The 13,542-nt window shown below is 42.0% G+C and overlaps 1 protein-coding gene across 1 annotated transcript in view; it reads right to left on the reverse strand.

Annotated features, from left to right (window-relative positions):
- MYO10 (myosin X) overlaps window positions 1-13,542 on the reverse strand; it is a 468,050-nt gene that overhangs the window by 182,716 nt on the left and 271,792 nt on the right. The window contains exons 5-11 of the mRNA XM_030207302.1: window positions 10,259-10,393; window positions 8,892-9,016; window positions 7,227-7,240; window positions 7,008-7,092; window positions 6,130-6,233; window positions 1,715-1,844; window positions 1,331-1,449 (exon numbers count right to left, since the gene is read on the reverse strand). Of these exons, the coding sequence (XP_030063162.1) occupies window positions 1,331-1,449; window positions 1,715-1,844; window positions 6,130-6,233; window positions 7,008-7,092; window positions 7,227-7,240; window positions 8,892-9,016; window positions 10,259-10,393 (712 nt within the window). The remainder of the gene's footprint in view (window positions 1-1,330; window positions 1,450-1,714; window positions 1,845-6,129; window positions 6,234-7,007; window positions 7,093-7,226; window positions 7,241-8,891; window positions 9,017-10,258; window positions 10,394-13,542) is intronic.

The following is a 13,542-nucleotide window of genomic DNA, read 5'->3' on the forward strand; positions in this document are numbered from 1 at the left end:
TGCTCTTTGGCACTGCCCACTGATAGAGGTTTTGGGATGAGCTGGAGACTTATTTTTCTACTGCCTTGGGTCAGGGTGGAATCAGTTCTATTGACCAAATGTTACTGGATAAACCAGGATCCTTTCAGGGCTGTTCCAGGGGGGCAGGCCTACTCCTTAGGAAAATGTGTTTGGTGGCCAGTAAGTGCATTATGCAATAGTGGACTTCACAGGGGTCACCACATTTCTGGCACTGGAGAAACCAGATTCATCTCCTGGCTGCTTGGGAGGATCGCCAAAATTCAAACATTTTTTTTTTTTTTTACAAATTTGGGATCCATATTTGCAGACATTAACCCCCTGGGGGCGTAGTATGATACTGAATATTCTCTGAATGTAAAGGGATATCTGATTACATTAACCTTGAAGGAGGATAGGATTGGGGTTTGCTTTTCCTACAGGGTGACATAAGTACATAAGCACCGCCATACTGGGAAAGACCAAGGGCCCATCAAGCCCAGCATCCTGTCTCCGACCGCGGCCAATCCAGGCTTCAAAAACCTGGCAACCCCCCCCCCCCCAAAAAAAAATTTAATAATGTTCAATGGAGTGGTAGCCTCTTTCCTTTCATGGTGGGGAGAGTACAAGCCACAGGCTCTCTGCACGTGGAGACACAGACTTTAAATGTCTTTGGGGGGGGGGGAGCCTTTCTCTGTTTAAAATGACAAACTGTTATTGTGGTTGATTTGTTGGATATATTTTTCTACATAATAAAATTGTTTCAACATAATAAAAAAATTCAAGGAAATATATACAGTAGCTACTTGTATTTTATAAAGATATCCAAATATTCTTTAATCACACATTTATGAAATGTGGCATACCCATTGTCCCTGAAAAAATAAAAGCATGGACACACAAAAGCAAAAAACAAAAAAACAAAACATACAAAAATATAAACAAAGGAGAAAATTAGTTCATTCAACTGCTAACCATCTATTTTAAGCATGCCACAATAGATGCTTAATTAAAATGCACATGGACATGGATGCACTTGCTTTATGGAAAAAAAAAAGCTGAGCTTTTCATTTTAGATTGTAACAGCTGTTTCAAAATTCAGACAACGCTGTGAATAGCAGTGACACTTTCCTGACACATATTGAACAAAAACGTACAATCCCTTTGTCTCCATCGGTTTCTCAGTGGAGACAGACTAACGCATATGAGCTGAGATACTGTCCTGCATATTGCCCAGCTGTCTGCAATCAGCCCTCTGCTGTTATCTGCATCTGCACATGACTCCCGTTCATTTTCCAGATTTGTGCGATGATGACTGCCGTTTCGTCCTTACCTGCTCTATATTGAGAGGTGTTGAAATCTCTTCTCCCCTGAGTATCATTGATTTGTGAGTCAGTACCTCAGTCAGCTGCGTTGAGTCCAGCCCAAGCAACTCTGACGACCTTCCCAGAGCTAGGTGTAATTAAAAAAAAAAAAAAAAAGATAGCATAAGGAATGTTAAAGAAGAGCGGACCAATACTTCACCAGACATGTCAGGACTTTATGCTGACAATATTTTCCCTCACTCCACTCCACCCCTTAATATATGGATAGTATCAGGGTGTCTAGATATATCTTTGGCCTGATTCCACCTGTTTAAGGGCTGAAAACCTCTGGAGAGTGGGGTTACAGGTCCATTTGAATATAAGCTCTCATATATACAAGGAAGAGCTCTCACCTGTTTTGGAAGAGACTTGTGCACCACCAGCGGTGGCAAACTCAATGTTTCCCAGCTGCAAAATACCAGCCAGCACCCTGAGTATTTCTCGGACCTCCTCACTGCTGAACTGCATCACCTTCATAGCGGTCTGAAAGGAAACCACAACACCCTGAATCCTTAAGAAAGCAAAAAACCCATCCAACACTCCTAGCTATGCTGTGCACACATTTTCAGCATTCATCAGGTCACAAGTGTCTGCAATTTCCAAGTTCAAGTGCAGAACGTTCTCTTAGGCTTCCGCGGCTGGCGCCATGATTGTTGCAGTTGCCAGGGTCTTGCCACGTCTGAGTAAGTGGGCATTGACATTTCAGCCATCATGCTGTGGCGTACACTGAAGAAACCGAAATACAAAACAGATTCCTATTATCGGTACTCCTGATAAAGACCCGATGCCAACATTTTCTAACCTGCTGTGGAAACAATTCCAGAGCAGCAGATGAACTGTTTCCACAGTGGTTGTAAAATACTGGCAGCGGGTCTTTATCAAGCATTCTGCTCCTGAAGAAGCTTTAGTGAAACAGACAGTTCCACTGAGCCTGAGCCTGTTGAAAGTTCCCTGCCTTTTTATACAGCTGCACTTATGCTATACTGATATGATTGAAAAGATATGCTTTGAAAAATAAGGGGAGGTTTTATGACTAATGATTTGATCTGAGGTATGCTATATTTCTGGTTTATCAGCAGCCATTGAGGTCTTTTCCTCTCTAGTTCTATATATTTGATTGCTGGAATGATTACTACTAGTGAAACCACAGATTTGCTTGATTTGAACTGGTATACCCCTAAAGAAAGTCAAAGCATTATGGCTGAAATGTCGGTTCCATTTACACAGAGTTAGCAAGACCCGGACAGCTGCAACAAGTCAAGTACAGAATGATCAAACCTAGACACGGACTGGTAAAAGTGTTAACTTATCAAACAAAAAAATCTCCAAAAACAAATGTGTGTACCAGAGTGTGTGCATCTTTAAACTGCTAAAGTGCATGCATAACTCTGTTATAACTCTGTTATATGCCCTAGTATTTGTGCAAAAGGCCAACCAGCAGTAAAAATATTTGAGCTCTACCAAATAGCATATTTTACTATTCAGCCGAATACAAATAATGAAAACTTTTATTTGGCTGAATTTGAATAATGGGCATTGAGCTTTAGCATAACAAATAATAAAAGAAGCAATGTGAAATCATAGATCAAGTGTGTATTTCAGAAGGATTTAGAACAATACAGCCCCGGATTATTCGTATTTGAATTTAAATTACTATTCTGCTGAATACGAATAATATATTCGGGCCAAATCGAATACGAATAATCAGTACAGCCCTAAAATATACTTTTTTTCTGATCTGACAGTTTCATGCTGCCCCTTTGGAGTACCAGGGCTGGGGTCCTGTGCCAGGAGTCTTCACCTACCAGGACCCAGAGTGGACAGATACAGGAGCAGATTTCAGCTCCGTTTACATCCTGCAAGGTCATCTTGGTGTCCAGTCGATTTCTTCTCTTCCAGCCACTAGAGGTTCTGCCTACTCCAAGGAGTCAACATACAGCCTGAAGCCCATCCTAACAACATAGCTACGGACCATTTTTGGATTCTCTTATTCTACCTGATTTGATTGTAATTGTATCACCTCTGATCTGAAACATTGTAAACCACTTTGAGCCTGCACAACTGTGGGAAAAAGTGGGGTATAAATGTACGATAAATAAAATACATATTTGCTGTTCCATATACCTTCCCTTTACTTTAGGTCAGTCACTTCAGCCAGTGTCCTCAGCCAGAAGGCATATACCAGAACACTGCAATAATAGCAAGGGGGGGGGGGGTCTCTAGTCCTGCAACTCCATGTCATTGTCATACCAAGCTGTGGATTCCCTCCCCTGCTTCCCCTGAAACAGTATCAAACCCATGCCTGCCATTATGTAATGCCACTGAGCTACTGGCTCAGACCTCAAAATACAACTGGCAATGGGGAGGGAAAGAGAAACAATAGATTGCAAATTACAGGACTGAAAACCATTTACAAACAACATAATTATGTAGCTAGGAAGAAGGGAGGGCTGAGAATGTTTTCTGCAAGTGGAGAGCTGAGGAAGTGAGAAGGCCACGGGCCAAGGGTAGCCTGGCGCTGCGCCATGCCCCTAGCCCTGCCTCCCATGACACGCGCGGCTTCTAAGGTTCGTGGGAGCCATGAGGAGGTAGCGTATCAGGCGTGCGGACAAGAGAGGGTGCTGAGAGGAGGTGCGGCAGCGCTTTTAAGACAACTGCGAGGCTGGTACCCTCTCTCTTCCTAGGCACGGCGGCATGGGTGCTCCCATCTGCAGGAACCTTCCAAAGCCCTGGGTGGGCACAAGCACAGCAGTGGCGCCGAGATGCTGACTCGACCTGACCCAGGTAAGAGAGTTAACAGCGCTGCATATGCACAGTTGCCCAAGCACAAAAAAAAAAAAATTCAGGACGACGATAGGCGATAGCCTTGAAGGCAGTTTAACCCCATCTGGGTCAGTGGCTTGTGTCGCCTTGATTTTATAACAGGGACCTGGAGAAAATCCAATGCCAAAGATAATGATATAAATAAACTGCATGCCTCCTCAGATTTTGCACTTCAGTCTTCTGCACTGTTCTCTGTATGGGCATTGAATCGATAATTAACCCAATTTCCATGGGTTTAAATATGCTGTGCACTGATCTCTTAAGTAAGGCTTTGTGCAGGGTTAGCATGTACGCAAAGCCTCTTTCTGCTATGTGTAACCACAACCTCGGGTGCTCAGGCCATGCTAACCCTGCACAAAACCTTGGTGCTCTTTGCTGTCATCGGCCCCTCTCTCCTCTCCCCATTCCAGCACTTGCATGTATGCTGCAGCCCTAATCCAGGAGCAGGGCCTCTACTTGGGAGAGATGGTAAGGAAATCAATGTGGGGCTGATTTTACCAGAGATCTGTCCAGTATAAGCAGCGGTTGGGAAACCATGATCCTCGAGAGCCACCACCCAGTTGGGTTTTCAAGATTTCCACAATGAATTTTTGCACACAATGGAAGCAGTACATACAAATCAATCTCATGCATGTTCATCGAGGAAATCTCAAAAACCCAAGCGGGTTATGGCCCTTGAGGACTGTGGTTGCCCAGCCCTGACGCGTAACCTTTTAAATTTTCCTACCCCCTTTGTCTGGCTAAAATTTGTATATGAAATCACTAGCCACACAAATTCTGCTGGGTAAGAAAGGGGGAAAGCATACCTGGCCAGTCTTTTTAAATATATCCAGTTAGTGAAATGTTCAGGGCCAAAGCAAAGGGAGACCTTAATTTGACTGCACAAATCTTATATGATCAGATTTAGTTAGATATTCAGCTGAAACATAACCAGGAAAATTTCTGGCCAAACACTGACCCCTGTATATTTTATTGGAAAATGACACCAGTACAAAACACATTTTTTGGTTTTAAATAATAAGCATATTATTCAGAAAGTACAAGAACACTGACAATTATAAGGATGGTCACAGGCTTCAGCTGAAGCACATTCAGCTTCGAACAGCTGTCCCCTTGTTGACCTAACACCCCCTGGTACAGACAAAACCAGTGGTTATCAAATCTGTCCTGCAGGACCCACCAGCAAGTTTGGATTTCAAGATATTGACAATAAATATACATGAAAGAGATTTGCATGCCTGTCACCTCCATTACATGCAAATCTATCTCATGCATATTTATACAGTACACAAGGCGTAGAGGCTGACCACTGAACACTGTTTTTTTTTTGTAGAATATGTTTTATTTCATGTGTGTAAAACTTATTTTTAGAATATCCTGTTTAACCCCTGAGGCAGACGCCTTTGTGCATCGAAACACGGACCGTGTCGGGTCTTTCTGAATAATCAATGAAGTATTTTCATCAACATCTGCAGAGTTGGTCTAGTCTGTGGTCAGTCTCTACTCTTTGTGTACTGTGTGGATCCGTCGTACAGGTTTTTCCTGTTCTACTGTTCTTGATCGTGCATATTTATTGCATATATCCTGAAAACCCAAGTGGCTTGAGAACCATTGGACTAGACAGAATATGCCTCACTGTCTGGCATCCTCCCATATCACTGTCAGAGGAGTGTCCCCCATCCGACCCATCATTCTCTCCATTATCACGTTCACAAGGCAAAGTTCTTTCTGTACCACCATAGGTCATTCACCAGACAAAACACAAAACTGGCAGCAGAATCACCATGCACATGGCTGACATTTACAGTTAGAAATGCCCTCTAATATGGTGCATGCATATCTGCAAATGACTAAGTAGCACAAGGCTGACAAACGGCACCTTTACATCTATAGCAGACTATCATGTTAAGGCAGTGTGACGGCAGAGCTCAAACAGGCGACTGACCTGTACTTCCTTGAATGTTTCCTGGTCATTGATTGTCTGATCTGTAGTGCATCCAGTCTGAGTCAAGTAGTGGTAACTCTCTGGTCGAGATAAATAGAACGCCTCTATAAAAAGAAAGAGGAGAGGAAGGAAAAGAGATGCGAGACTAGCTTTAATTTGGGGGAGAGAGGAACACCTTTTAGAGTGCCATTGGGTATGAATGGGTAGGATCTGTGCTTGGAGTCCCTGTGCCTTTCACAGCTTTCAAGTCCACATAGCTAAGTATGGTGGTCAATTAGTCTTGAAAGATAGTCTTTAAATTGCATTAAAAAAAAAAAAACAAATGCTAGCATGGTTGTGCATTTCAGGAGTGGGGGAGGGGGCTGGTCTAAGGCCCCTCGAATAGGTTCTATGGCTTAACTTATGCACTCTTTCTTAAGATCCTGCGTAATCTCTAGCTGTGTTTATCAGTCATGAACGGAACATTTGCTGGCAGGTGTACTGCAAGAAATGCTGCTTTCTTCACACTCCATTGAGTCTTGCTCTCAAACATGCCAAGCCATAGGCATACCACTGACAGTAGGCTCCATGCTGTCACACCTTTTAAAAAGTTCTCCTTCACCTTGAGACAGAGGAGTTACTTATCAAGGAAAGGGAGTTGGTCTATCTAGAGAAGTGCATTTTAACTACAAAATATTTTTTAAAAATTATCTGCCAAGGAAATTGGAAGGATAGATCTGCTTTCCATGCATGATGACATCGCTCTGCATTCAGTGCTTTGTCCTGGCTAAATTTCAAGAGGCTTCACGGAACAGTCTGCAAAGCATTTTTGAATAGCACCAGCAAGATCCCATTAGAAAGCAGCTGGCCCTAGTGGCTGTGTGCTGTACACCACTCACCTCTCATCTCATCTTCTAGTCCTGCCAGCAGAGCGTAGAATATGTGATAATTCCTCTCCCCGGGATTCTGCCTTACTACTCGGTTCTATTTTTTTTAATACACACAAAGAAAAACAAAACAAATCAAACACAGCTTCCAGTCAGCTTCTTGATTTTTTATTTATTTTTATTAGTTTTTAAGTTCTAGGACAGCTTAGCTGAAATGAAATGCAGACTTACTTTTTCTAATAAATCTTTGTTTGAAGAAATGCTGAGTCAAGGAATAAAATAATACAAGCAACCACTTTCAGATTCCCCTGTGTCTGTGCATTTCAGATTCTCTCATCCCTGATTTTAGCAGCATTACACAATTGTTTTACCCTAGAGAAGCTGTGTAAGAGCATTAATTGCATTAATTTGGAGCCTTTATAAACCATTCCTCTTGCCTCAAAGCCCACCTGAAATGATGTAGAGCAGTGAGAAACTACCTCAACTGCACCATCAGAAAAAAATGAAAACATAACAGGATAAAAATATCTTAGAACGTATGACATATGCAAACATTTACAAAACCATTTACATTTTTAATTAGTAGAAGCACTTGTGTACAATTTTTAAAGCATTCCCAATGCAGAACATCAACCATTCTTACAGAAACCTCACATATCCTGCTCATCACATTCATTAACCTGAAAAGGCTGCTCCCAGTCCTTCTAAAGGCTGTTCCATAGGACCAGTGCAGCAACTGAAAAACCTCGACCTATGAAGAGGCGCTGCATATTTTCTGTAAGGAAGGACTTAGTGCTACACAAGTTAACTGCTGTATTCACACACAGAAAACAGTGGAGATGACCAGTAAAGCAACACAATCATCAACGGTGTACAGCTGGTTTCACTGGTTATCTTCTAAAATAACTCGACATGGGCTGGGTTTCAGCTATATGGCCTGCATCAGGAGTCTCACATTATGCCTACGAAACATAAACTGAATACTATGATATGCTGGTTAATCCAGAAGACAAAAAAATTATTGCACACCCAAATCCTGAGAACATACGATCTACAATAAAATAAAGAACAGCATTCCAAGCACATTGGCGGCATTCTTGTAGATCATACATTTTCAGGATTTGGGTGTGCGATAATTTGTCTTCTGGATTAACCAGCACATCACAGTATTCAGTCTGTTACACAGGCACAAAGTCAGAGTTCTGATGCAGGCCATACAGCCAAAACACGGCTCATGTCAAGTCATTTTAGAAGATGACCAGTAAAGCTAGCTGAATATCATTGATGTTGATTATGTTGCTTTACTAGTCATCGTCACTGTTTTCTGCGTTTGTTGTATGTTGTAGAGGTTGGTTCTTCTCTTTCTGGTCCATAACTTCAGCAGTGAGAAACCAGTGGAGGAGTGGCCTAGTGGTTAGGGTGGTGGACTTTGGTCCTGGGGAGCTGAGTTTGATTCCCACTTCAGGCACAGCTCCTTGTGACTCTGGGCAAGTCACTTAACCCTCCATTGCCCCATGTAAGCCGCATTGAGTCTGCCATGAGTGGGAAAGCGCGGGGTACAAATGTAACAAAAAAAACAACAAAAAAAAAGATCTCTTCCAACACACACTCATGAACATTTTCAACATGACAGAGCTAAAATTAAGTGTTAATGCAGATGTATTTATGCAGCTTTAGTACATGCTCACACATGACCTACATTCCTTTTTCAAATGGGTAGATCAATTACTTTTTTGTTTTAAGAAGGCATTTGTTACCAAAGTTTTCTTTCCATTCTTCCCATCTGCCATCCTGTCATGCTGCAATGACACTGGCTGGAAAATCTCTCAACATGCCATCTTCACATACATACACACATACACGCATCAGGCCTGGGAGCACCAATAGACAGGATACAATCTACGATTCTTCCTCCCTGAATATTGCCCTTCTGGCAGATGCTCAGTTGAACAAACTTGCCAAAACGGCTTGAGTTGTTGTTGTAAACGGTCTTCGCATTGCCGAAAGCCTCCATGATTGGGCTGGAAAGATGGAAAGGAGAAAAGTGGTTATCTGGAGACCAGTCATGCAAGCAACAAGATTTGGTGCAAGGGAAGGTCAACAGCAGCTTACTAAGTCATAGGAGCAATACTGATTCCCACTCCTTGAACATGTTCTGGAAGTCTTCCACAGGAATCAGTCAACACAGGTCTTTAGCCAGAATACTTGAAGATGAGGATGGAAGGCACAACCTTTGGTGAGGCAGTAAAGTGACCTCAAGAGTATGGAGTGTGTTCTAAGAGAAACTACACCTAGATTTTGCATGCATTAACTGTACAGTCTTGATTTCATGTGATTTTATTCTGGCTTGTCTACGACTCAGTGCGATTCTATGTTATGTATGCCTCGACAGTTCATGGCTTTTCCCTGTGCGTATATACAAACATTTGAAGTATTCTTTTCACCACCATCTTCCTCCCCACCACTTGTGAAGAGAAGTATTGCCCTCTGGAGAACAATAATGTCCTTCCCACATCCTGTTAGATCTATAGTCATGCAGCTTCTTAGTAATCTACCAGTGGAACAGCTCCTATAGTACTGCTGTAAGGGCGGGCTGAGTGGCCATGGCTGAGATTCAGAATATGAAAGGGCACCGTTCTAGACAAAACAAGAACTCTACATAGGAAATAATGCTTAAAATGGTGCATGTCACAAATCTAAAAATATGAACAAATTTGGGGTATATTTTTCAAATATAACACAGAGATATACAGGTTTATACAAAAAAAAAGAAAAGAAAAAAATTCTATCAAATAGCTAAGTGAGGGCCACATCATCTCCAGGTGAGTAAAAAAAAAAAGGTGTGTGTGTTGGGGAGGGGGGGGGGGGGGGGTGACACCAAGAGATAGTCCCAGGTGTGACCCACCATTCCCAAGGCAAACAGCCGTAAAACATCAAACCTGGAGATTTGAATTAAAGAGAAAAAAAAAAGAAAACAAAAAAAACAGTTAAGTGTCACAATGACACACACCACTCACATATTGCCATATTGCTGGTGAAATTTACAATACTAGGTGATACTCATGCTTAGCAGCCAACTTTTTTAAATGATTAGGGCGGTATTCTCAAAACAAATTACCCCTCATTGCATACAGTGAAGATTTTGCTTAAAATTGGAGGTGCTCAAGCACCTATGCAATCATGCCACAGTGTGCCCTCTCCCTCACCATTACAGTGTGTAAGCCATGGGATGTTCTGGTGCATTTCTGTTCTGTAGTCTGTACCTGCTCTCCAGGATAGCTTGCTCCACACATGCAGTCTTCACCTTCTGTGACAGCTCCAGTGAGTGCTGGCTCATGGCGGAGAGAAATTTGAGAATCAGTTTTGTGCTTTCTGTCTTACCTGCTCCGCTCTCACCACTGAAAGATAAAGAGAAAAAGCAAGCTGTCAAACTTTGTTCCTTGCAAACCAGAAAGCTTTGCACTAGCCCCTCATCCATGTGTTTCAGTCCTACATATACAATGTAGACATGAATTTGACAGTCTGCACAGTAAAGCCTATAAATGGAAGCAAGCTGGTGCATCACTAAGTAAATAAGTTAATATTTTCTAAAGTGTCTTCCCAGGCCTGTCTGTTGGTTCACACAGAAAAAACGGGGGTCAATTCACATCTGAGATCTTCTCTAGAACTGCTGACACAGGACTCGAAGTCCCTGGAGGAAGCCATGCTGCTGCACACTGGTGACACCTAGTGGTCAGTAGCCCATTGTCGTAGGGACCTGTGGTTTACTTTAGTCTAGTCACTGTTACTGCAGTGACTAAAGTATACCAGAAGAGAATAATAAATAAAGAAAAATGGGACCAGCCCAGCGGTTAAAGTGGCAAGTACTAAGCACTGCCATGCAGAGGGGCTCTGGTTCTATGCCTGAGTCGGCTGGGGATGATACAGAAACACATTTGCAAAAATTATTTCAGCGTTGATATACCACCAAATCAATAGGCTTTCTAGGTGGTTCACAATATACTAATTAAGAAATGAAGGGAGAAAAGGAACCACAATGTAAAACAGGTAAGAAAGGAAAGTAAAAACTATACAGATTAGATGGCAAGGACTTTCCCCCGCCCCAACCCAAGGAGCAGCAGAATGAGGGTTTAAGAAACAGGATAAAGTAACATAATACTGCTACAGGAATGTTTTAGAAGCCATTTCGTCTGTAATGAGCTCTCTTCCTGAAGCGAGAAGGGTAAAGTGTTTCAAAGAGAGGGGCCAGTGACACAAAGGTTTTATCCTGATGGTTTTGAGGCCAATGATACGAAATGACAGTGTATTGAGAAGATTCTGTTGTGAGGGCCATAAAGATTTAAGTGGGGTATAGGGACTCAAAAGCCAGGATAAGTATAATGGAAAACCTGAATAGTGGACCTTGTGGCCTATGGTCAGTATTTTAAATGTTATTCTATGATTAACAAGTGACACGATGATGCTGTTTGTAGTCTAGAATATTTATTGATCAACAATGATTCTATGGTCAACACAACAACTAGACACAGCCATGTTTCAGCGAAACGGTCTGCCTCAGGAGTCTATATATGTGCTCTGTGAGGAAGATCCTCTCCTGCCTGAAAGCGGGATTTCTGACCATATTGCTGATGACCAGGCCAGTACCATCTGCTGTCTCGAAACAGAGATCCAGAGCCCTCTGACGACGGATAACCAGAGGCTTTCAATTTATCCTCTGCAACCACTGTGGCTTAGTTTCCCTCAGTTCTTTCACCAAGTTACTGAGATCTTCTCCAAATAGTCACTTGCCCCGAAAGAGCAGTTTAACTAGACATGACGTTGAAGCTGGATCCACTGCCAAATGCCACAACCAGAATTGCCAACATGCTGTGACAGCGAAAGACAGTGTGGGCTGTGTCATAAACAGCATACACCAAAGTAGGCCAAACCCCTATTCCAGCTGGGCCTTATGGACGCCCGTGTTGTGTTGCCGACTGCTGAAACCACTTCAGGCATGCTCTTGCCACAAACGAGCTGCACCCTGTCACTTGAAGGCCCAAAGAGTCCTATCCTGTAGGTCTTTTAAGGCAATGCCCCCTTCCAGTGGCAAGTTGGTCTTCTTAGTAGGGCTGTACAGAGTATTTGGATTCAATTTTCTTCTGGCTTTATTCAATGAAAAAAATAAAATAAAAAATGCAGGATGATGAGCTGAGGTGATAAATGCAGGATTAAAGGGGAGGTGCTGTGGCTGTAAAGAGATGGGTATAACAATTTCTTATATTCTGCTCTTCCCCAATAAAATTGGTTCAATGTGGATAAGTCTAAGAAGCCAGAACAAACCTCTAGGAAGATACAATAATTTGAGTATTTTAGTCATCAACAAACATTAAATAAAATCAATTAGCTAGAATACATTTTTTGAAACAAGGGGGTTTTCAATTTCTTTTGAAACCTCATACAATCAAATTCTAATCTCGGCTCCTGTGGAAGAAAGTTCAAAATTAAGGCTGATTGGTAAAGGCCCAAGATTGAACGTATTCTTTTAAAGTCCCTGCACTGATGGAAAAGAAAAGAACCAAATAATTATTCCTTAAAGAGAGCAATACCATTCTCCATTTAACGTGGGGCTAATCTATGAAGAATGCGAAAGAAAAAAATGCAGACCTTAAACATATGAGCCTAATCAAAACAGGAGTTATTCATTCAAATTTACTTGCTCAACTGCAGAAATTAATATTACCATTATGCACAAAATAATACATTTCAAATATGCACACCTAATGTGTGAGGTCCTCCAGGTCCTGGTGCAATCTCTGTGTAAAAATACTGATTCTGCTGCTAAAGCATATCAAATGTATGCATGTTTCTATGGCAACAAGCATGCACCATTCCGTGTTTATGAACATTTTCTATGTGCACATTATTTTGCACGTGATCTGTTTATGACATCAGGTGTAAATATTTTTTTTCCTACATCAGTGTTATGGAACTGTGTGCACAGCATGAGATCAGTAGATGAAAGGAACCACTCAAGATCTGAACCTCAATGCTGTCCCCATCTTTCTCCAATCCCCCTCCTCCCAAAATTACACAAGGGGCAACCAAAATTCCCAAGAAATGAAAAGCTTAACCAGGCATTAAAACCTCAACTGCTCAAAACCTCATGGCTGATAATGCTGTCAAGCTGGGGCTGTGCATTCATTAGTGCACTTTCATCTCGTTACTGTGCCTTTGTGACTCTGTACAAGATTATAAGGAGCAGCAGTGGGGAGCCCTGGCTTCTGTGAGATTTGAACCCAGTGCTCTAACCACGAGGCAGTGCTCTAACCCCTGCGATTGTGATGTAAGGAAGGAGTGACGTTAAAAAACAAAATTAAAAATAGACTAGACAGTGGCTGATGCCCCCAGCAAAATGCAGGAGCCAAACACTTTAGAAAATCAACTGCCTCTACCAAATCACCAGACAGCATTCCAGAGCTAATGATTTAAAAATTGTTTTAATGAAAGAAAGTGCTAAACGCTGAAAAAGTATTTCTTTTTGTTCTAATATTATATTCTACAAGCACTT

Source organism: Microcaecilia unicolor, chromosome 1 (assembly GCF_901765095.1).
Source record: "Microcaecilia unicolor chromosome 1, aMicUni1.1, whole genome shotgun sequence".
Lineage (NCBI taxonomy): Eukaryota > Metazoa > Chordata > Amphibia > Gymnophiona > Siphonopidae > Microcaecilia > Microcaecilia unicolor.